Source organism: Emydura macquarii, unplaced genomic scaffold (assembly GCF_026122565.2).
Source record: "Emydura macquarii macquarii isolate MOO-44397 ecotype Brisbane River unplaced genomic scaffold, CSIRO-AGI_Emac_v2 contig_431, whole genome shotgun sequence".
NCBI lineage: Eukaryota > Metazoa > Chordata > Testudines > Chelidae > Emydura > Emydura macquarii.
In genome coordinates this window covers 16,152,863-16,179,030 of record NW_027130568.1, presented here as the reverse complement: position 1 = coordinate 16,179,030, position 26,168 = coordinate 16,152,863, and the positions used below count along the sequence as shown (strand labels likewise).

At 37.9% G+C, this 26,168-nt stretch overlaps 1 protein-coding gene across 5 annotated transcripts in view; it reads right to left on the bottom strand.

Moving 5' to 3' along the window:
* The window catches only part of KIF13A (kinesin family member 13A), a 193,908-nt gene that overhangs the window by 106,230 nt on the left and 61,510 nt on the right, over positions 1–26,168 (bottom strand). For all 5 annotated transcript variants that reach the window (XM_067537607.1, XM_067537604.1, XM_067537608.1 and 2 more), the window contains exon 3: positions 2,332–2,344. In XM_067537607.1, coding sequence (XP_067393708.1) covers positions 2,332–2,344 — 13 coding nt within the window. The remainder of the gene's footprint in view (positions 1–2,331; positions 2,345–26,168) is intronic.

Sequence of the window (26,168 nt, the reverse complement as noted above, 5' to 3'; positions counted from 1 at the left end):
GCTCGAAGAGCGATGGGGAGCTCTAATGCTCACCACAGATAGTAAGAAGGAACTGAGAGGGATGCAGCAACCACACCATTTTATACCCTTGGCTTGTCATACAAAGATAGTGGGGGCACATGTACCACCTGCTGGTACAGCTATCAAATGTCTCTGACTTGAGTGCATTCGGCGCATGTACACCTACAAAGGATTGTACAATACACAACCATTTGTAGCAGAACAAGAATTTCCTTCTGCCTCCAACTGATAGGGGAACCTTACACACAACATTAAAGTTTTGTGTTTAATTAAAATTCAATTTAAATTTAAATTATTTAAAATTAAAATTAAATAAAAAATTAATTAAAATCTCAATAACGCAAGCAAATATTCAGGTTTGACACATGCACCAGTTTTTGCATTATAATGTGAGGCAGATTAATGTGCTCTGTCTCCAACTGATAAGGAAAGACTACACAAGGAAATGTGACAATATTTTTGTAAAATTACAAAATTAAATGTTAAATAGTTGCCTTTTTTTTACAATGATCAATAGTCCTATTTTGCATTAGATATGTCACAATGTTACAAACAAGTACAGAAAGCTTTATCAATTCACACTAATATAACAGAAGTACAATAATAAGACTTAGTAGCTACTATGTGCAATATGAAAAGGTTGTTCTCCCCCCCTCCCCCCCCAACATAAATAGAAGGTCTGTAATATTTTCCTTTCCTTTCTCATTATGTGGAACACACAGCATTTCCTCTTTCAAACCAGCTTACCATCCCATTCACCTGTACAAGCCCTAATTAAAATTTCAAATTTTAGATGAATATTTTGATTTATATTTCATATGCCTTAACTACCATATGCTTTATTGAATACTGTACTTTGTCCCATATTCCTTTGCTTGCTGAAATCTTCAGAAAGACACAGAGCATTACTATTTACTGCTGACATTTTTAATTTTCAGAAGTGTTATCAAGGTAGGTCAAAATGCCTAATTTTGTTAGATGGCTATTTTTCTCAAAATATACGTCAATCACTATTCTTGATGAAAAGTACCTAGACAAGTGTTTTTGCTGTTGTGATCCTTTTGCAGAAGCAACTAAAACCCAATCCCAGATTTCTACATACTTCTGCCATCATCAAGAATTATGGTACAAAAAATCAAGGAAGTAACAGAAAAGAAAAACCCAGACATGGTAATTCCACCTCTGTCTGGAGCACAGAAATAAAAAAAAGTTCAATGTTTGCCAAACAGAAAAGGATAACAAAAATGTTAGGAGCTTGAAAATGAAATGGAAGCTGTCTATCTCTCACATGCTTACAAGCTATATTTTAGAAAGTAGTGTCCTTCTAACTTATCACTGGTACCTGCACTTGTACTGATTCTACATTCAACATTAAGAGAAGGAAAACAAACAAAAAATAACATTAAAGCATGAGGTGGTGATTATTTAATATTAAAGCTGTGTCATCATCTGTCACCCTCCTACACGCACACACTTTTTAAAAAATATACAGGTCAGAAAATCCACTCTAGGGTATTTGCTGTGTCAGGTTCTTACAGGCTGCTTTGTCAGATAATCAAACCTGAAGAACACTGTTTAGGAAAAAAAAAGGACAATTTGCTTATTAAATCCACTTCATGCTTTTTATTATCTTTTAAAAAAGATATGTTGCTTTAAAAAATAAATAAATTCATATGCAATGATTATGGTTAAGATTCTGTCACGGGTATTTCTAGTAAAAGTCAGGGAGTGGTCGCAGGCGAGGAACAAAAATTAATGGAAGCCATGACCTGTCCCTGACTTTTACTAAAAATACCTTGGGGGTAGGGGGAAAACAAAGCTGTGGGGGGCTTGGCAACTGCTCCAGCCCCGCTGATCAGCGGTTGGATGGTGGTCCCAGGCCAGCCTAACCAATCAGCTGTTGGGGCTGACAGCTGCTCCAGCCCTGCCCAAGAAGTCACAGAGGGCCCGGAAAGTCACGGAATCCTCGACTTCTGTGAACAAATCTTATCCTTAGCAATGATGTATTCTGCTTGGAGTATTTGTTTCCATCTACAAAAGGAATTTTAAAAATTCTTTAAAATTCCAGCATCTCCTGGTTGCACAGTTTTAAGAAGCAACTCTCCTTTTTCTTTCTGTATATTTTAATCCAATTAACATTCAATTTAAATTTGATTTGAGAAATCTATAATTTGTATGTTAACTAGAAAAATAGATTTTCCTCTAATGACAGCATTCACAAAGCATGCTAATAGAACATACTGGGCATTTCTCAAATTTTCAGCATTTTTAAAGTAAATACATTAACAAAATGAGAGATCAAACACTTACCTTCGGTTGTTTTCTAGATGTTGGAGAATCAGCAACGGCCGTAAAGAGGATTGCCAACACATCAGACACATCACAGGAAGGCAATAAGAAGAAACAAATACAAACAAGGTGAACGTCTAGCATACTTTTGAACTTTTCATATTAAATGCTTCGTACAGAAGTAGAATCAAGTGTGTAAGTTAATGACCACTTGCTGCATCACAGTAGAGCCCAACTGACTTCAATGGGGTTTAGAATCGGCCCAAAAGTCCAACATGTTATATATGTTGCAGGATAGAACTTTAAGCAAATCTTCATTTACTACTTTGGCAGAGAAAGTTCGGTGATTAAATGAGGAAGACCAAAAAAAGACTGAAAATTTTTATCTTGAGGTTTATTTAGAACTGGGAAATATCGTTTGTTTTTTTTAATAGATAATCCATTTAATCAGATGTACTTCAGTTTATCTGTGATATTCTCCTGATTGAATGCACAGCGCAAAAATCAAAAGAATTTATAAGGGGCAACAAGATGATGGCACAGACATGACACATATGGAAAATAGCTTCAAAAGAGTTAAAACACCACCACCTGGGCTATCAATTGTGAAGAAGTTATCTGCCTAATTCTGTCGAGGCTACAAAGGTTTACTCTTCCCAAGGCTAAGCCTAGGATCAAAGGAGGATACTAAGCCATTATAGAAATCCAGCCCTAGAAAAGGGTGGGACTGAGTGAGTTGCTGAGGGCTACTTAGGGTGTGTCACTAGGGCTATGTCTACACTGCAGCACTAATTCGAATTAGCTTAATTCGAATTACAGAAAGCGATTTATAGAAAGCGCTGCAGACTGTCCACATTACAGTGTTTGTGCTGGTTTCTTGCGTCCCCACTGGCCAGCCTTAATTCGAATTAGAAAGCAGTGCAATGTGGGAAGCTATCCCACAGCACAACTAACCACAGATGCTGTTGTGATGAGTGTCATCATCCCAGGATGCAGTGCTGCTTCCCACACCCTCTTCCCCCACCCCCAAACAAACAGGAAAAGGATTTTCATGCTGTTTTTTTACTCCCCTGATCGCCATTGCTGCAGGCACATGGAGCCAGCTGAACTATGCTCTCATTTTGACCTTGACAAGACAGTTAGTACATTAATACAGTGATACAAATATTTCCATTTCACTGATGGAAAGCATGATATAATGTATCCACATGTAGCACTGTGAATAAACTCTTAAGAAAGTATCAATTTCCATGATTGGCCACTGAAACAATGTAGCAAAGAATTTCCTCTCACTGCAGGCATTTAAAACGCATTCACCACACAGGGAGGGGGGTGGGTGGTGAAATCTTTCAAAGGGACAAACTGCAAAGGGCTTGCTGGGCAGTTAAAATGCATTCACCAGGCGGGGAGAGGGGTGGGTGGTGAAATCTTTCAAACCCTTAAAGAGGCAAACTGCAAAGGGCTTGTGGGGTGGGGGGGTGGAGGGGGGTGTAGTATCACAGCTTGGATTTTAAACCCATTCACCGCAGGAAATGAAGATTTAAATCTTCCCAGGGCTGCTTTGGGAGAGGGTACTGAAATGGGGCATCATGGGATTCAGTCTGGAGGCCAATTAATTCGAATTAAGTCCCATTGTGTCCACACTCACACTAATGTGAATTAACTGGTGCGCTTCAGGTGCTAATCCACTTGCAGAGGTGGTTTTATTAATTCGATTTTAAAGGCTTCTTAATTCGAATTAACAATGCGCAAGTGTAGATGCAGGAGTAATTAATTCAAATTAAGGGACTTTAATTCCAATTAAACCACCAGTGTAGACCAGGCCTAAGACCTAAAAGGCATACTAGGTGGGGGGGGAGGAGGGAATGGGAAGGAAGAAAACGCGCGCACACGCACCCCTCTCCCCCCCGCATTTGTAGCAAGGCAGTCTGCTTCTACCTGGCCAGAGATGGAGGTATCTCACCTTAATTAAAATACCAAAGCTTACAAAGAATGAATAATGAAGGGTTAGGCAAAGTGAAATGTGTGTATAAACCTTTACTATTTTTACACTTTTGTTCTGCATGCTTTATATCTTTGGATATAAATAAATAAATGTTTTGTTTTGAACAAGCAATTTTTGAGTCACTTAAATCAGCTGCTGTCACAGGTGTCATGTTTTTGCTTTTTGTTTTGTTTCCTGTTGGTTTCTCCCTTACAGCTTCCTTTGATTTAATTCTGTGCATTCAGTCAGGATCATATCACAGATAACATCAGATGCACCTCAATTTATAAACTCTGTTCAATCTACTGTGTTAACACTGCTGAGAAACAGGTGGGCCACCACCCACTGATCCAATCCCAGAGCAGCTAAACAGCACAGCTCCACCCAGAGAGGAGTGATGCTGGTGAGGCCTAACCCTCAAAGGGGCACACCTGCTTCTAAAGCACAGTTCTCCCTGCAATGGTGACAGTTGTGTCTAACAGTCTCATACAAGTAACTACAGAGTCTCCCAAACTGGGGAACAGACTGATCAGTGTTTATAAGAGAGACAACAGAAACAATGCAGATGGGGAAAGTTTTATGACTCTGGGCTTCTCAAGAGAGAGAGAGAGAGAACACAAGTGAGTCAATCAGTCAGAAGCACACCACAGTGCCCCTTGCTTTTGGGAAAAGTAGGTGCAGCTCCTTGAAATTGCCCTTTCACAAACTGCTCCAACTGATGCTACCACAGAGGATAAAGAAAGCAAGCAAAACATTAATGTGCAATTCAAAGCAAAGTGCTTAAGTGAGTGTTTAACTTTAAGCAGATGTTTAAGCCCCATGGACATCAATGGGATTTACGTGCATAAATGCTTTTATGATTTAGGATGGCCTTAGGTGCATGCGTTAAGTGCTTTACCAAACCAGAACCTAAGATGTAAAGCCACAGGGGCTCCTTTTTGCTTTTAGGAAAAAAACAAAAACAAAAACAGAAAAAAAAATACACAGGTGACTGCATGTGTGCAAGTGTAACAACGACAAGGGAAGAAACAGGAAAGTACAGCAGGGAAAATGGGACAGAAAGAGGGAAAGATCATAGCAAAAGGGACCAGGATATTTATGAGGGGATTCCAAGTGGGATTCATTTATGTAACAATCACCAAGGGGAGTGCCAACAAAAATCATACAGAATCATTTAGCTACTGTGTTCCCGACCAGTAAGCACATAGGGTCAAATCCTGTTTTCAGATACATGGCTGCAACTCCAGAGGTCTACTTTTACTGAAGTCAAAGCAATTTTTAATGGTGTTACAGACCAACTGCCTGATCACCCCTTACTGCAGAAACGCCTGGCAGAAAGGGGGCTAAGAGGAAGAAAGAGAGAGGGAGCTGATAGAGTTTGCTCCCTGTGCGGGTTCCCCTAAGATCTCTTCCATTCACTTCCCCAAGAATTCAGTTACATTCCAGTCTCATCACTCAGGTTCTTTTATTTGGCATACAGGAAGGCTACGCTGTGTTGATTAGACTCAAGTCTAGGGGGTGGATATAGGGCAGTGTTTTTCAACCTTTTTTCATTTGTAGACTCCTAAAAACTTTCAAATGGATGTGCAGACTCCTTTGGAAATCTTAGACATAGTCTGCAGACCCCAAAACTGGTATAGGGTATACCACACTTCTAGAGTTACAAAGAAAACCTCTTTCTTTATATACATTTACACATTTTTACAAATTCAGTAAGGACAAATGCAAAGTATTCCACTTAGGAAGGAACAATCAGTTGCATACTTACAAAATGGGAAATGACTTCCTAGGAAAGAATGGGATCTGGTGATCACAGAGGATCACAAGCTAAATATGAGTCAACAGTGTAACATTGTTGCAAAAAAAGCAAACATCATTCTAGGATATATTAGGCGGAGTGTTGCAAACAACACACAAGAACCAATTCTTCTGCTCTACTCCACACTGATTAGCCCTCAACTGGAATATTGTGTCTAGTTCTAGGCTCTGCATTTCAGGAAAGATGTGTACAAATTGCAGAAAGTCCAGAGAAGAACAACAAAAATGATAAAAAGTCTAGAAAACGTGAGGAAGAGGGAAGATTGAAAAAATTGGGTTTGTTTAGTCTGGAGAAGACGAAAAGGAAATAAGAGTTTTCAAATACATAAAAGGTTGTTAACAAAGAAAGAAAAGTTGTTCTCTTTAACCTTTGAAGATAGGACACAAAGCAATGGACTTAAATTACAGCGAGGGCCATTTAGGTTGGACATTAGGAAATCTTCCTAGCTGTCAGGGTAGTTAAGCACTGGAATAAATTGCCTAGGGAGGTTGTGGAATCTCCATCATTGAAGATTTGTAAGAGCAGGTTAGCCAAACACCTGTCAAGAATGGTCTATATAATTCTTAGTCCTGCCATAAGTGCAGGGTACTGGACTAGATGACGCCTTGAGGCACCTTTCAGTCCTATAATTCTATGATTACACTGCATTTTCTATACATTGCATTACATACTTTGGTTCCTACAAAGTGACCAAGCCAATCCCAATTTATGTGCAGCATGCATTGTCCATGCATTACTTATTCTTTACTCATTTTACGCTTTATTTATCCGTTATAAATGTAGTGCACTTATGTATATAAATGTACAACTGGATGTTCCCCATTATTTTAGCTAGTACAGATATTCTGTTTCCAGACTGCTGATCCATTTACTTCCCTAATTCCGTCTCCCAAGAAATGAGGCCTCACTCATTTCCAATTACTCTTGTTAAGCCAGGCATACATTCCCAACACCCAAAGAAATATTCAAACATGTCAGGAGATCAGCAGGAGGATAATGCTGTCTGTACACTGACCCTGCACTAGCTCTACATCCTACAGCTCTACTCAACAGTGTAACTCCTGTGGAAAGGGGTTCTCCACTGCTTCTTAAAGGAGATCCCCACACCCAGACGTCTTGGGGAGGAGGCAAAATCAACAGTCTGAGGATGTATTAACTTTACTGAGGAATTATCTGCAGGGCTAGTGTGCAGACAACACATCCCTTCTTGATCCACCACAGGATCTCTAGAGACACTGAGTATCTAGTTGCCACAGATTCTATGTGGAGTCACTTAATTGTCTTTCTGAGTAAAATAACCCTGAGTCTTTAACCCTTACATCAACAGTTTCTTGTGAAGTTGGATCTACTGGTGTGCAACTGGATCCAGAAAGTTTTCTTAAGGAACAAATTATTTTATACATCATCTATGAAACATTTCCTTAAATTCATGCAGTTATGGTTGGGTCATTTTTTCCTGTTATCCTCTGAAATCTACTTTAAGAAAAATATAAACAGCGCCAATTTTTATTGGTAGTAGGCAGATGCAAGCTCCCCAACTGTCAATTTCATCCAGCAATATACTCATCACTCCAGCAGATTTTCTTGATTTCAGACCTCAAGGAGTAGCTGTTTCTTATTGTTTCAAAAATACTTTTCTTGCCAGCAAGCCCAATCTAGCAACTCAACAAGAACACTTGGTTCCACTAGCAACAAGGGCAAAGGGTCTCTAGTATCACTCAACTAACTTAGATTACAATATATATTTTTCTTTTAAGTTATTTGGAACTTTCTGCCAATTCACTTGTAATCAACATCCTAGCAACAATTCAGACAGAAGTGCCACAAAATTTATTTTGATCTACAGACTTGCTTTTTTCTTTTTTTTCTTTTTTTTTAAATGGCATATTCACTTTAATTCATATTTCAAAATATAATAATCTGGAGATGTGTAATGATTTACCAGCATTAACTTATTTTGGTGCAATTAGTTTTTCATATCAACTTATATCACTGTTTTGAAAGATGCTCAATACAACACACAGGCCCCAATCCCTGCATTTATTTACATTAAAATATCAATTTGGTCAGACAGTGACCTTTATAAATCTAGTAATTTATTGTCTCATTCAAGATCAGACAAACAATTCTGTAGTTGTAAAACCAGCAGAACACCCGCTGAAAAAAATTGTCCCCACTTCAAAAGAGCACAAGAACCAGAAAACAAGCAAGCAAAAATTAGGATATAGTTCAGTTACAGTTATCAGTATCATGTTTGTCTTTACTTTGCGCTACAGGCACTTTCAAGATCCAAATCATAGAATTTTCTAAAATTTTCAGTTGTAGATGTGTGTATTTCAGTGCCGGGTTTAAATCTACTGAAAACTATATGTAACAAGATGCCCCCTAAAGTGAAAAATGTGGATCACTTCAAGAAACAAGTATTATCTAATCTTGTAAACTGGATAGTGTGGCAAACAGCCAGCTTCTCCCTAGTGGGTCTCACGCTTCAACCCCTTGTAGTGGGCTAGGGAGTCCCCAGTAACCCTGTCTCCCCTTGGAGGTACCTTGCTCCAGCTTCCTTCTGCTGCCTGGGGCCAGGGGGTTTCTCCTTCTATAGCTGCAGAGAAGCACTGCCTCCTGGCCTGGGGGGAGAAGTTTCTCCTCCAGCTGCTACCAGCCTTCTGGCAGCTTCCTCCTCCTGTACTTCTCCTCCTCCCTTTAGGGAAGGCAGGGTTTAAGTACACCTGGACTAGCTCTTCATTGGGTCTAGGTGTCTCTAATTGCCCTACAATCATCTCTCCCCTGCTTGCAAGAACCAGGGCTTCAGGCATTCTAGGGCTCACACTCTGGCCCTGGTATGCCTTTTTGCAGCCCTCTGGCCTGACTTTATCACAATAGACAATACTGGCTTTAGTTTCAATCTGTTTGATGTGGAGAGCTATAAAATAACCCAGTTCCAAGAGTAACCTGGCCATTACCAGTTCAGGCAAAGTGGTTCTCTAGGTCAAGATCTCAAAATTGTCCTGTCTAAATATCTTGAGAAGCTTGAAAAATGTGTTTACAAAATCAGAACAAACATGATAAATTCCAGTGCTTTTTTTTTAAATTCTGAAATTAAAACTTATTCATGCTCATTCTTATAACCTACTCAGAGACATGCTTTCACATCAGCACTGCAACTGTTTGGTTCACCCAGCCACACACATCAAGTTTTTAGGATGCATACCACTTCTCTCAAATTTTCCTTCAGTTAAAGAAAGCCAATTAGCAAAAATATTTGCAAATGTTTGTGTTGTTGCTGCATAGTTTGTTATGTTCTATCTTGCTAAAATCATATTCATGATGCACTTCTGATTTACTGATGAACTGCAAAAGTTATACTTTGTTTGGGCTGCGATGTGTCCTCAAACTCATGTACATTTCCTCTACAGCACAGCTACATACCATCACAACTGGCAACAGCATCAAATGAAGGTGTGTAGCCAGAGTGCATTTACCTCTCCAGCTGTCTAATGACACCACTTACTGATTTGTATTGCAGTAATATTTTCTTTCTGTTTTCTTATTAAAGAAAACAAAACCTATATCACACTTTTTAGCAGCTTCAAAATGTCTCTTTACCATACAGAAAATTTTACATAGAAAAATGCCATTTATCTTTTCTACATTCTGACTTTTGGTGTGAAAAGCACTTTAACATTTACTTATATTATGGACCCTATGGCTTAATCTTGTTCATACTGACTTTAATAGGAACATGGGCTGGCTCAGAGGGAGAATTCAGCCAATATTTCCATTCAAGCTTCATGTCAACCAGAAGAGGAGCTCCTCATTTACAAAAAATGTACATTGCAAAAAATTGTTTAGGATTTTTTCCTCCCACTCTATAAGTAGCTTTATAGAAACTGACTTAAGTTAGAGTTTTGGGTGTTCAACACCTTTGAAAATGAAAAAGGTGTAAAGTTGGGTACTCCAAAACAGATAGTCAAAAGTAGAGGGACCTTTTGAAAACTGGTCTTTTTTGACTCCACTAAATCACCAGTGATTTCACAGTAATTCCACTATAGTTATTTCACATTTTAGTGATTTTATTTTGTGGATCTCTCTCTTTTCTCACGATCAGTTTATGAAGACTAAGCAATCACCACCAGCTATAGTAACTAATCAAATATGAAGATTCTGGATGATGTATAAACCATGCGGCTTTCACCTCATTTTCAAGCTGACTCAGCAAAACTTATTTTTAAGAGTCATAGCATGGTGGAAACATTTAGTGATCAATGTAATTTTTACCAAATGAGGTGAGGTGGTCTTTCGGCATTTTAATATGAACTTTAAAAAAAAATAATTCCTCCCCTTATCTCCCTACAAGTGCTCAGGATCAGCAAGTTTAAAAAAAGAGTAGTAATCTGGCAGACAGGTAGAATAGTTTCATCATTATTTAATGATGTGTGTATTGCATTTGGACCCCTGCTCCAGTACCCTTGATGAAAATATTGAGCTTTCCCTTAGAAACTGCAACTGTCAGATGCTAGTAATGTTTGGTTTCCAGTTATTTCCCAGGATGCAGTTTATTTTGTTGTGTGTCCTGGGGCATTTGAAATAGTGGGTCTGTTTTGCATGAGTGTGCTCCTCTTGACTATACCGAGATATAGTGAGCTTGAAAACTTGTTCTACCTCTCTATGTGTAGGGGAGATGATGGAGAGGGATTTGCTATCTTGAAAGCATGCAGGGTATTTTTGGTCTTGTCTTTGTGGATGCTGTCCTCTCTGGTGATCTTTCCAGTGTCACTGAAGTCTGTAGGCTAGGCTTTTATAACTAACACCATCTAAATAGTTTTGAGTCAGCCTCCCTTCTGGCCTAAGGTAAGGATATCCAATGGGTTGTATTTACTTGCATCGTTGAATGGTAGGAAATTGTGAAGGAACTGGTATACCGGGTTTTCTTCATAATGCCTCTGTCAAGTTGTCCTGCAGTAGCTCAAGAGCATGGGTACCAACTGTCAGGAAACAGGGCTCCATCCCCAAATTGGTTGAGAGTTCTATACTTTGATTTAATCAACTAATCAAGTGTAAACTTCTCAGGCACTATAACAGCCTTATGGAGTCACAGACAGTCCCCTAGGGTCCTCCAATCTGTCTCACCATCCAGGTAAGCTTATCTTTGTGAAAGATGGTCCCTTACACCAAAGACCTCAGCAATATTCAGGTTACTCTCAGTCCCAAAGGACCAGTCACTTATCCCAGATCAATTGCACTTCAGATCTCACACCAAAGACAATGCTTCTAGCTAATCCTATAATAAACTATCTAAAGTTTATTATATAAGAAAATGAAATGAATTATTTACAAGGTTAAAGCAAGTAAGCTTATATACACAGAATGAGTTCCAATTTTAAGTTTCAAAAGGTAACAGAACTTCTACAATAAAGCAAGCACTATATGCCTGTAGGGCTAACCCATGAAAAGAACTGGGGGACCTTTTGCTTATCCTTAGTAATCCTGGCCCCTCAAAATACAAGCAGCATAAAGAGACAGTTCCTCCTTGTCAAGAGTTTTTAGCCCTCCCCCCCTTCTACTTTGACTTGCAAACACAGTTGACAGGAAGAATTCACTTGCACATCTCCTCTTTATTGTTGGAGGATGGGGGAGGGGCCGGGAAGCAATTAAAGTCTTTTGTCCTCTTTGATGATCCACACTAGTTCATCTTGTGTCAATGGGCCTTCCTTATGGGGCAGGACATAATACAGTGAGGCCGGCATTTTACACTAATTAATGTCTCTCTCCTGCTCAAATAATACCTTGCCATATGGGATACAGATGTTATATGTGACAATAATGCATACAGCAATTTACAAGCATTCAATAAAGTCTAAACACGAAACACATTCTTCTGATTCTAAAACTTATTTTAAACAATACTAACACACAGGTAAGCCAGATGGATTCCAGCTATGTTTTCATCCAGCAGTTCTCAAACTTCACTGCACTGCACTGCAGCCCTCTTCTGACACAACAAAAATTACTACATGATCTCAGGAAGGCGGACCGAAGCCTGAGGCTGTAAGCTGAGCCCCGCCAACCAGGGCCTAGAAAGTCTAACGCCAGCCCTGGTGACCCCATTAAACAGGGTCTCAGCCCACTTTCGGGTCCCAACCCACAGTTTGAGAATCATTGTATTTGTCATTATTCAAGTGAGGCTTAGGGACCTTCGCATGAGCTGGCACCTGGTCTGCCAGCATCACAGCCTCTTGTGAAAACAAAGGTTTGCTGTCACGAGGAAAAAGTTGGCATGCAACTGTCCTAATCACAACTGGCGTAGGTAGCTGAGATACAAGGGTTCCTCCACCCCAAACAGAGAAATTACATGAGATTACATTGCTTAACAATCCTTCATTGTCCACAGCCATTTACAAGTCTGAAATCAAACATTTTAAAAGCCATGTTCACACACTGTCAATTACCACTTTATTTTCCATAGAAGAGAGTGTTCACCAGGATTCACACATTTCCTCACTGTAACTCAGCTGTCCATTGTGCATTAAAAGTTACCTGAAGCATACAATTTTCTTCAAAGAGAATACAGCACCAAGGACTTTAGCTGCCCACATCTCCTCTCTCCCTTCCATTCCCTGTAGCGGTATAGGAGATGGTGTCCCCATTCAGACCAGTGCGTGTGCCACAGTCTTAGCTGAGCTTTCATTTATTTGTTCAACTGGGGCACCTCCTGTTGAGCTAACTGGTTATGAAATCAGCATCTCTATTTGTTAATAGAGTCACACATTCCTCCCATCAACTTATAGGGCACATACACAGGATGTAAGAATACAAAACAGTCCTTGGAAGAGTAGAAAAAGAAAAAGCTTTCTAACAAATCAGGTAGTTTTTAAGGACTTACATGAACAACAGTAAACTGATCCTAATCAGAAACCATGCTGCCAAAAATAGATACACAGTTGCACTCTCAATCTTCATGTAAACCCTACTTAAATGATAGCTTGCACAGCATACTGCCATAACCGACACATGCAGAAAGATGAAATCAGCTACGTTGATCAAATGGGAAAAATGGTGTCAAAGCAAAGTTAAATAAGGTAGCTAGTACAGTGGCATAGTGGACTAAATCCTACAACAAAAAGCTCTTGCAAATTATAGTGAAAAAATTATAATCTGAATCTGAATCTCTAAAATAGAAAAAGAAAACCAACCCAACAGCAACCCCAAGAACCTAAGACATCATTGTGGTAGCCATGGACCACTGAGGACAAAAGAGTTACAACACAGTGTATGGCCCAACACACACAAATAAATTAAAATTAGAGGTAAAATGTACTGGTACCTATGGAAAAGGAGAGGGAAAAAATGACAATAGCCCTGAATCACTACTGTTCCACACACCTCTTCCCTACAAAACTTGCATGTGCTAACTGCCCAAGGAGTCCATGATTCCAAGCCAGCAATCCCATGAACTACTGTGTGAAGAACTACAGTTTTGGCACAGAGAACTTGAGTTCTCCCATGAAGCCAACTCCCATTGGCACAAGGTGGGATGATGCCTAATCTGCAGAAAACAGCATCTCCTTACTTTCCAAACCACCATGGGTTGGGACAGTCAACCCCCGCCCCCACACACCCAAAAGGCTAATCTATAAGGGCTGATTTAAAAAAAAAAATCTTAAAAAATGGCTTTTTCATCAAAACAAATTTCAAAGAGAAGCATCCTTTTCCCATTAAATTTTTCAGGCTCCTGTTGAAAAAACAAAAGCTAAAATATTTTCAAAAACTGAAAAATTTTGGCCAGTTTTTTAATAAAAAACAAAAATGTTTTGATGAAAATGAAAACTCACTGAATTATTTGTGGGCACAAAAAACATTTTCCAAACAACTCTGCTAATCTAACCCTGTTACTGGATGATGTGATTACATGAAATGGGAAATAAATTTTGAACTCAAGGAAACTGGTGCTCATGGTCTTAAATCTACACCCACTCACGCTATATGTGCATGCCCAAGACCTGAGTAATCTAAATGAAAACCACTATGCTTACAATGCAAACAAACAGAGCCATACACACATTCAGAGTAGGAAGGAATCTCAATATAAAAGTACAACTATACTCATAATATAGTCTGAACTTGTGGGAATGCTGGTATACGTTGCTGCAAGTGATTGTGGGAGTTGGGAAGAATAGGACATTCTTCTACCTATCACTTTCTTTCTGTGCGTGGTATTGAAACAACTCGTAATCCTGGTGCCCATTTCAGGCACTGAGACTGACCAATGGTATCACTCTTAAAAAGGGAGATCCTGTCACTGGCCAGCAGGTGTTGCAACCTTACTACAGGTCCTCTGGTCTAATCCTGACAATTCAGCACTATCTTGCATGGCCAGCATTCATGGCATGTCAGGATGGCATATCTTCCTGTAGGAAACATAAAAACCATTTTTCATTTAATTTCTTCCCTATCTCCAGATGTACTGAAAATTCTATATTTTTATTTACCAGAAATAAGCAATTTAAAATAACTGGTATATCACAGAATTGACAAATTAAATTTATGCTATCCTCCAGAATCTTTTAAAAAGTAAACAGATCTGCTTTTTCTCTTTTCTGAAACTAACCAATTTTAGTTAGACAGCACTACCAGTGCTCAAGTCTTTTGTTTCCACACACACAAAATTTGACCTTACTTTAACAGTTTAACCACTTTTTTTTTTTTTTTTTTTTTAAGGAGGGGAGAAGGGAAACGGAACAGGAAATATCTCCCCAGCCTGGAGATCATTTTCTCTGACGTCTAAGTTTTAATGGGATAGTTAGTTGGGCAGTAGGATATTAATTCTGCATATTTTAAAATAATTTTATAAACAAAATGTTTGTAGAATCCTTAGTTGTTCACAGCTCTTATTCCATTGCCAGTTACTGAAAAAGATTTTGCGGATTAAAATCCACAGCAGATCCTCTCAAGACCAACATAACCAAGCAACTAGTACATTGGGTTAGCTCACAGCTGATTCTTAAATACCTCTTGAATTTTATCATTTCTGTGGAAGAAGTCCCCTGCCAGACTTCACTGACTCCAAAAACTCTAATCACCCAGGTTGCAACTCCCAATCGGACAAGTAGTACAGAAGGACTAACTGGGACAACCAAAACACCAGACTACTGCAGTTATACTCCTTCTGTATAATACCCACAGCCCTTTAAAAAACAAAAAACATAAAAAAGCACCACAAGTATTTAATACAAGAAAGGATCATTGCAGGGTAGTTAAGCACTGGAATAAAGTGCCTAGGGAGATTGTAGAATCTTCACCATTGGAGATTTTTAAGAGCAGGTTAGACAAACACCTATCAGGGATAGTCTAGAAGATAATGCTTGGTCCTGCCATAAGTGCAGGGGACTGGACTAAATGACCTTGGGAGGTCCCTTCCAGTCCAACAATTCTATAAAGAGGGAGAAACAAAGCCTGTTAAGCTTCACAAATTGAATTTCATCCTCTTAGTAAAAACACACTTAAAAGCCAAATATTAAAATCTGCTAAACAGATATGAACTATAACCACTGACAGGAATAATTTTGGAGTGAAAATGCAGTTAGTCTTGTCAGTAATACTAAAAATTGAGTGCATCTTTGTGGTATATCTGTTTAGAAACCTTGAAAGTGTTCTAAATCTTACAAGAAGTAAATGGTGATGTTCAATGAAGACCAACAAGTAAAGAATAACAATACTTTCTGAGTGGTGACAGCATGCTTAGTGCAGATTGAGAGAAGATAACCTAATCCTTTTCACTTCACAATAAATAGGAGGTGTGAACTAACAAAAATAAACTAGATTTAGACTTTATTCCATTTTGGTCACAACATTTATTTTGCTCATAGATTTAATATGAGCAGAAGAGTCACTACCCACCCCATGTTGGGATATGGGCATACATCTGCAGCCAAGTCTCATTATAAGGAAAAGATACAGTTGTGAAGTTTAAGAATTTATTTTCTATCTTGTATGAACATTCTTTGCTCAGCAGCATGTTCAAATTATAGGCAACAAGCAAGAACCCCCGAGTTTCACTGTCACATTCAGTTACAATGCTGGAGAAAATCACCATTCAAATTTCATCCAATTTATGTTACTAATGAGATTTCAAGAGAGATCCTAATCAGGCATGACACTACATCTTTTCACATGGCCATACAACTGTACATTAACATTCTCTAAATGTAACTGGTAGTTAAAAATTCGTCTGTCATTGTTACAGCAAAATTCACACCAGTTTTAAGCTTTATATTAAGATGACTTCTCAAAACCATAAAAGTATCCATTCATTTGACATGGTTGATCATAAATAAAATAGTGCGTTTGCTAATCAACATATTTTTAAAATCACCATTTAATTTTAATGGTAACACACTAAATCAACAATTTCCACTGACTCACTAGAAAGAATTCTGTAGAAGGAAAGTGTGTCATGTGTCAGCATGTCTTTGAGAAGTTTTATTAATTACTTTAATAGACAAAGTGTGAACACTGCTACTGACTGCTACAGAGTGCAAACTTCAAAGATAGCAATAAGCAGATGCACTAGATGAAAAGGATAAGATGATACACTCTTAAGTCAAAAGAACCCCAAACAGAAGTAAACAGCAAGACAAGTGGGTTCAAAGAATAATTACCACTTGCAGAAAATGCTATGCCAGTTTGTTGCACCAGTAAAAGTCTGAAACTTATGTTCATTCTTTTCAGGGGAAACAAATGCAAAATTTCTGAAGTATATATTGTGTTCTAATATTTACAACTAAATGCATATTGCATATATACTGCTGTATATGGTAAATGGCTGAACCATGTGATACATTTTGTACCTTTGATCTCTTTCCTGCACTGTCCACCAATCCATATCCACTAGACTATCAGTATTCAAAACTCCTAAGCATCTGTCAGAACAACCACCTTTATTTATGTATTTTAGACAACTTGCTGCAAATAATGTCTCATCACATTCTCCCTTTACACAAACATGGAATATTTCTTCCCAAAGAGTTATACTTGTCTGAGGTACAGGACAGGTAATATTTAGTTCTGTAACAGTGACATGGTTTAACAGTCTAATACCTTGTAAGCCATCAGGGCTAAAAATGGGTGTAATATCACACTGAAGATGAGCTGGAAATCCTGCTTCCCAATGGGAACTTTATAGGCTGCAGATACAGGACACTAAAAATCATGAAAGTAAGTTTTATAGAATCACAATTTTAGACAAGTTTCTATCTAGTATTAATCATAAATTTCTCATATTTCAAGGGCTATATAGTTGCATTTATGGTTTTGCGGGCTGGGGGGATATTCAGAACCAATACAGTATTTTAAAGCTGTCAAACATTTCTAAATGTGGCTACAAAAAATATGGTGGTGGGTGTAGTACAATAGGTTTATTGGCACTTATGAGGGATAATTTGCAGAGCTAGTTTGTGGTTCAAAGTAATGTAACTCATGTCAATGAAACCTTTATACTATATTCACTCTACAGACCCATATTGGTTTAGTATAACAGAAAAAGAAAACATTAAAAAGTAAGCATAGACTTTTCAAAATTTGGACAAAATTTTAAGAACTTATTGAAACCCATTTTTTTCCATTACTGCAATTTCATCATAAGGTATGAATGCTCTTGTGCACATGCTTCAATGAGATAACATGAGACCACTAGTGCCTTGACTTACTTGAAGCACTCACTTGCTCAGAAAGAACAACAGCCCTTGTACCTTTTCAGCTAGGCCAGACGAATATGCAGTGCTGTCACAAAGAGATAGGATTCATTAAGTCCTGATAAATCACAGATGCTCAATGAACACGTTCAGAAGTGTCTTTACTGATTATTATAACAATTCTGATTTGCCCTAGTGGGGAAAAAGTTTTAACTTTGAGTTATAAATTCCCCTGGTTTTTGAGTAGAGAGCTATGTAAGGATAGGTATCAAGCTATCAGTACTGCAGTGACTATGCTGGTACCTGTTGTGACTGTCCGTGCCTAGGGCAGCCACCTGAAAATGCCAAGAGCAGGGCAGGCTGCAAAAAGGAGAGCTGACTCTCCCAAACTGGTGGCTAACACTGCAGTTAGATTCCCCAACCAGTTACAAACAGTGCTTCTGATTCCCCACACTGGTTATCAAGGAGCTAAAACAAAAAAATTACACAGCCCCCTTTACTGCATTTCAGTCTCTGGCTCCCCATCAGCAACTAGACCCAGTAAAGAGATAAGCTATCTAATACTCTATTCCCTTTACCAAAATGTTCTCTTGATCCCAAAGGGTCAGCCACATTGCCAAATCAGTATAAGTTTGGATCTTACCCAAAATACCATGTTGCCAGCCAATCCTTTAGTAACTAAACTAAAAGTTTAGTATAAAAGGAAAGAAACAAACAAACAAAGAGAAATGTTAAATGGTCAAAGTAAGCAGATGCATACAAATTACTATAAAGTCCTATATATCAGATTATCAGTAGAATTGTTGAGTTTGCAGGCTTGTACAGTTCTTCTGGTGTACATCCAGTACCTGGATGGGTCTCAGTCCTTTCTTTCACGGCTTTAGTTGCAGATGAGTTGATCCAGAGGTAAGAAGAGGAAGGAAAACAATAGGAGGATGGTGCAACTCCCTTTTCTGTCCTTTTGTCATGTGACTACTTGTTCCAAATACAGCCACACAGTACAGGATATGGAAAATCCCTAGAGTCTCCTTTCCCTAGGCATGTTCTTACATGCCCTGGTGACTCAATGTGTAGCGCCTGGGGAGCCCAGTATTTTTTTGTTCCTCATGTAGGTACTTATAAACTGACCAGATCACCCCTTAATCTCCTCTCTGTTAAGATAACTAGATGGAGCTCCCTAAGACTCATTATAAGGCATGTTTTCTAATACTTTAATTATTCTCATAGCTCTTCTCTGAACCCTCTCCAGTTTATCAATATCCGTCTTTAATTGTTGACACAAGAATGCATATTATCGGTGTTCTAACTGAAAGCCTGCCAATCTGTTAGCTATAAAAATGATCCAGTAACTGTCAGAGGATAGCATAAAGAAAGCATAATAGACTTCTCAGATGCCTTCTAAGGCCTCCAATGTTTAAAAGGAGACTCTCACATTAAGATAAACAATCCATCCACCAGCATAGATTCTACTTGCCCTTGAAAAAGTACAAACTGAACTTGAGAAAATAAGAGAGCTAGGAGTGTTGAAAAGTGTTCTGTACTACAGACAGGGTTATTTCTATCTTTATAATGGAAAATCAAGGTGGATAAAAATCTTTTTTATTTAAATTGGATTTTTTATTAAATTAAATACAGGTTTATTTTTAAAAGTAAACCTATTTAAGTTAAATTTGAAATTATGACAACCTGCGTTAAAAATAATTTAAATTACATAAAAAATATTGAGTACATGTTTGCTGCCCCAGTTTTAAAGAAAAGTCAAACCATTGAATTGGTGGAAATCACTGGCTAAACACCTGCAACCAGAATTTATTGGAGTGCTAAACCAGTATGACACAGTACCCTCTACTGAAAGTCTAAGGAAAATATTTTTTTAATTTCAATTATTCAACTAGTTCACTTCAATGACTAGTTCATTCAAAGTTAAGAAGACAACTGGGAACTGAGAAAAACAGAAAAGCTTATTTTCCTCTTCCAATGTGTGAAAAAATGTGTGAGAGGATGAGATCTCCTTAGTGTTTTAATGGTTACCAACCTTACTTTAGGAAAAGAACTAAAGTACAAATGCAAAACAAGATTAAAGTTGATCATTTAAATCAAGATTTCCTGCTTGTTGATTTAAATCATGATTAAACTGTAAATTGCTTTGATGTAAATTAATCCACACTGCCAAGAAGCTAAATCACATATGAATGTGTTGAGCTATGTGGTTGAATAAAGTACTAAAACATCAACCTACATGACCTTCATAAGTGACAGCTAAAGTCTCAGAAGCAAAGGTATTTTATGGGTTAGATGTAGGTGTGACACCTTGTACCCTATGTTCACCCCTTTTATTTGGTTATGATATATTTTGTATAAAGTATGCCTTGTGAGGTACCACATTTGAAAACTCAATCTACTGAATATTATCCTCCTATTGAAATGAGTATCAACATTATATATGAAATTATGAGATGCTACTGTATGATTTTTACTGAAATATGTTGTAAGTCTGGGTAACACCCACAAACCATTTTTCAGAGACAAAGCTACACTGGCAACCCCAGACAGGTATCAATAAAGTCAAGTGGGCTATCACTTACTTAAGCAACATTCTTCAGCAACAGGGAGGTATAAACAAAAAATTTACATTTCATCCCAGATACAGTTTGAAACTCATATACACAGGGGACTGTTTGTCTACATCCCACCGGCAGCAGTAGGGTGAGGGGGTGGAATTCACGAAGAGAAGAGGAGGGTATAAAAATAAGAAACAGTGACCTTCACATCATCCCTCTCCTCCTATCTCTCTGCTCATGACAACGCTTAAAGAACTGAACAAATGGGGGAGTGGTCTCAGGCTGGAAAAGGACGCAGCTTATGAAATGTATTGCAGCTCATGATGAGACTTTTGCTTTTAAGCCTATTAGCTTGGTAAAGTTAGGAATTTTTTATATTTTTTTAATTTTTTTTTATTTCTTTGGTAACCAAATCTGATTTTTATGCCTTATCACTTGTAATCACTTGAGATCTTTCTTTTGGTAGTTAATAAACTTGTTTTATCTTAACCAGTGTGTGTTTGGATTAAAATGTGTGGGGAAACTACCTGATAAACAAGGCTGATGCATAATCATTACCCAGTATTGGAATGACAGCCTTACTGTGAGTTTACATTGTCCAATAGAATACTGAATAGTGCAAGATACACATTTCTAAGGAACAAGGCTGGGACTCGGGATACGCAGGTGTCGCTCTTTAAGTAATTTATGAGTGGCTAGCTAACTCCACTCAATACTGTGTAGTTGAGAGTGAGTTACATGCTGAAGGCTGTATGAGAGCAAAACCTGGGGAGGTGACTGTTCAGCAGCTAAGTAGTGAAAGAGGCATCCTAGGCTGAAGAATAAAGGAGACACCGTTGTTCAATAGTCCAGACTATACCCCGGGGAATGTCACAGTAAGAATTTTTTTTTTTTTTTTTTAATATGAAGATGAGATGAGTTAATCAGTTAAATTTATAATGTCTAAAGGGTGTACAAAAGATAACCTGCTTGGTATTATACTCGAGGTATTTTAAAAGAGCAATTACATAAACATTACAATTCAGACATTGCAAGGTGGTGAAGTTACAACAACTGATGTTTTGGTTTGCACTAGGAACTTTCCACAATGGATGACCCAGACAAAAGATTGACACCTAACAATTTTAAAAGATCAAACCTTGGCCTAACAGAAGTTCTGTTGCAGTTGAGCAAAGATGGTTTAAATTGCTACTCAGACAAAAGTAATAGTTGAAATGTCCACAGTGGAACTGATCTAGAAACACTTATGGGGTTGTCAAGCTGTTTAGAAAAATTAATTCAAATGTAATAAAAGTTCAAAAAGTCCTCAAAGGAATCTCTGGCAAATAACATTATCAGGCATTAGGAAGACATATTTAGGCATTTAAGCTACTCTCAACAATCACTATTACAATTTTAAAATATGATTTAAGTATTCTGGTTCCACTGTGTCTGTAGATACATCTTTCAAAGTAGTTGGTACACAGCTTATGCAGGGACACTTAAAGTAGTCACACATTATCAGAGTGAAAATTTTAAAGTTTATTCATCACTACTTACATTCATTGTTTATTGATAGCATTTCTTTCAGATGGGAAAATGAAAATTAAGACAATTTTATTTTAGATTCTTATTCCTCTGCAGTATCTGAAACCCAAATATTACAGCACTAGTTTTAAAAACTTAACTGGATTTTTAAAGAAATTGTAAAAATATTTCTATCATTCTTCCATTTTTTAAAAGTTTGTTTAGAAATGTAACAAAAAAATTAGGAAACCAACAGAAAGGGTAAAGAAAACCAAAGCCAAAAGAAGAACAGAAAGGGTTACAGAGCCAGATCGTGTAGCTGAACTACCTACTTATAGTGAGTTGGGAATATAATTCATGTAGTCATGCTTTTCCAAAAAAAATCAGTCTACACTTAAGTACATATTTCCTATAGAGATAGAGTTGTTAAAACATTGCTATTTTCTCCCTCTGAAGACATAGCTATGGATAACACATAAGAAAGTGACACACAAAGTCTAAAACAGAACTGACAGTAACATGGAAGATGAAATACAACAAAAATATTGAGGTGTTTCATAAGTAAGTTATCCTTTCAGGTTTACTAGATCACACCAGTCTCCGTTCCTTGTCCCTATTTTATTTTTGTTTTAAACTTTCACTAGTTTGTATATAGTAACAAATTACACACCCCCCTCCCCCCCCCACACACACACACCCTTAAAAGGCTCTCAGGGCAGAAACCCAGTGCTAAATCTTTGGGGCACTTCACACAAATATGCATTAGTGCAGGAAGACTGATGTGAGATTCACCATCTTCCTGCATGGAACCTTATCTATAAAGTTAAATTTGGGGCTTTTAAACTTCACAAACCCAATCCTACTCTGACTGAGGTCAACAGCAAATTCCTACTCAATTGGCCTCAGACTTAGGTCCCATGAAGCAATTTTTTAATTTATTATAATTTCAGTGAATAGGTATATATCATCACATGATCCAAAGGCTACTGCCAAACAATAACATCCAAGGCAAAGTAAGGCATCTTTCTGTTTCATCCATCCAAAGGACTGAAAGTATCTGTTCTCTCTGCTTAGTAGGCTGCAATGGAAAATTTTACATGTGCCTTAGCTTTTCTACCCTACATGTTCTAAATATTGAGGAACAAGCCAAATGCAAAACATAAACGCTTATACTTAAAATATACACTATTCTCTGACTCCATTATAGTACTATAAACTGAGCAGCTACATTTTGGGAAACATGATTGAGCTCCCACTTACACTATGCCTTTTGGAATTATATGCAGAGATCAGGAAGCCTCATCTTCATGATAGACAAATCATTCACCAACTCACATGAAACATTCTGCCTAACCCCTATTTCTACAGTCCACTATTTCCCTATAGCAACAAGTCTAGCTAGCTAATAGCCATGAAAACAGTGCAGCAACCAGCCACTTCATGGTCTCTTGCCATTTGTTATCAGATATCTTCAGATAATGAAAGGTAATTTGTCCCTCACTGGATTTGATGAGGGCTAATATAGCTCAATATACCATTTTCTTAACATAAGGTTGGGCATTTGACTGGTCACATATTGTCAAATAACATTAAAAATGGTCAATATTTTAAAACATTAATAAGACTAACAATTAAAGAGTAAGAGTTTATGGTCTCCGATAGGTTTAGTCTACACTAGAAACAGCATGATGCTGTAGCACAGACATTAATTACAGCAACAGAAGTGGTTCTTCCATCTTTGTAGTAATTCCACCTCTGAGAGGCAGTAGCTAGTCTGACGTAAGAATTCTTCCATCAATCTAGCAGTGTCTACACTGTGGCTCAGATCAGCTAATTTATATTGCACAGTGCATGACATTTTTCACAACCCTGAAAAATGTAGTTAAGCCAACCTAACTTTGTAGTGGAGACCAGCCCTCAGAAAGATACTTATGCTTAATTACAAAAACCAAGTTATTTAATAAGTTATTTTAACTCAGAAAAATGTGAGATACAAGGAAATGAAGTTCTTAAAAAGAAAGAATAATTATCTATTTAGCAATGTTAGATTAGCATTTAAATGTGAATGTTATTCAAGACTGAACAGTTACACAAGAAAATAAAAATGAAATTAAACTAAAACAAACACAACTATAAAAGAAAAAATGCATTTTAAAATGCATTTATGCTTGGCAGGCAGCAGGCCAACGCTTCAAGCAGCTTAATAGATGTGCATCTTCTCACTGTGTTGGGAGGTGGTTTAATGACTATGAACCCTCCTTGCTCCCTTCCTTTTCTGTTTGTCTAATCAGTTTAAAAGTAAGCTCTTAGGGGCAGGGACTGTGTCTTTTAACTTGTTTAATGTGTAAACCCTCCTTTCCTTCCTGGGTTACTCAGAAGCAGGCAACATTCACCTGTGTGCCCAGGCACCTGATGTTGTCAACAGTAAAGGAAATCCTGAATATCCCGATGATGTTGTTGGATAGGTAGGGATCCTCTATCCAACTCTCTGCTGCAGTCCTTTCACTTATAAAGGAAATTAATCTTGGCAATGCCTCCTTCTGGCTGGGTCCTATACACACACCTGCATGCCTTGGGAGCCTCCAGGCGTAAACTTGAGCTAATCTATGCAATGGATCGAACTCAAAAGTACCAATTATAAACAATATGCTCTTAGAGTTAACATGCCTTTACTTAACAATCTAGAAACACATGATATAACAGTTTGAGATTAATTAAAATGTCACAACCACTTCAACTCAACACGGTGCACTTCAATAAATAAATTAATAATTGCAGTTCATAGTAGCAAATGAGAACACCTACTTTCACGCTGGTTTCATTTATCTCACCCATGAGTGTGCACTCCTCTGAATTTCATAGTTCTAGATGCTTCTGTGGAAGGACTTTAAGATCTTGAAGCTGAGGACAGCACTCTGTTGGTCCAGTAAAGTGGTCCAGCCAAGGCAAGAAGGGGCAGAGCAATTGTAATTTGGGATCATTCCAAGCTGCACAACACCTCTAAAGATGGGAGTTGTTACAATCAGAGGTCAGTAATCTTGGATCCTGATTAGATAATAAGCCACTTCTCTTCTCAGACTCAGGGAAACGCCTTAAAGTCTCTTTGCGGTCCCCCTTCCCCTACAAGCATTTTCCCAAACAGAGGTGGTGGTTACTCATGCATACCAACCTCAGTCAGTTCTGGACACAGCAACAGTCTCTGCTCGGGCTCCAGTGAAACCTTGCAATAGCTTCTGTGGCTCACTGCTTGGTCAAAACTCTAACAGTTATGCAGCAAAAGCTTCTGTCTTTCTAGCAGCAGCTTAGCAGCAGCTTCTGGCTTGGACAGAGCTCCACAAAGCAATCCCAGCTCCCCAACAAGATGGAGCTTCTCCCCTATACCCTCAAAGCAAAAGTCTTGCTCTTCCATCCAAAGCATCATGGGACTCAGTCTCCAAGGCTAGATTGCAGCACTCGGGATCTTCCCAAATGAAACACCCCCAATTATGTTCAGAGGCTCCTATAGTAGAAGGTGCCTACAATTGTTTTTTGTAAGCCACCATGTTAACTGATGGTTTGGTATACAAATAAAGATAGATATACAATATTTGTTCTAGAAGATTCCAGCCAATCAAGATGCTCAATTTTCGATTAGTTCACCTTTTTCCCCCAACAGGTGGCATCGGTATGGTGTCAAGTGAGATCAAGACATTTAAGTAAGCTTACTAACTGATGGCACCTTGATGCAATGAAAAAAAGGCAAAGAACTGCATACATCAGGGCATTCTTGCTGGATATGTAAAACAATAGGTGGTCAACTGACATTATTTGATTGGTCAATTGACTAGCTTGCCAAGCCTAAATCAATATAAAAACTCTAAGTGTGCTCTCTTATATAAAACATAAAATAAATTAAATGCAACACGCACACGCACAGAGTGAACTGTGTAAAAGTCAGCAAATGTAACAGATAAGGTTCAATAAGAAAATAAATATAGGTATAACAACATTAACTCACTTATATTACACATTTGATTATCAGTAAGAATAATCTACATCGAAATATTTACAACAGGCACTATATGGGCTAGCTAGTTACTATGAGAACCTTAACTGTTTCTTTATCTGTTTGTACAATCATATTTTAAACGTTTATTGATGTATCATTTATAGCATTTAATTTCTTTGGTTTTTCCTTAAAAGCCTATATGGGTGATAGGCAGTTCTATTTTAAGTTCAAATCAAACCTTATTGAGGAGAATGAAGTGTGTGTGTTCACATGCTGTTGTTGCCATTGTTTGACTGGAATCAGTTTGGAGATT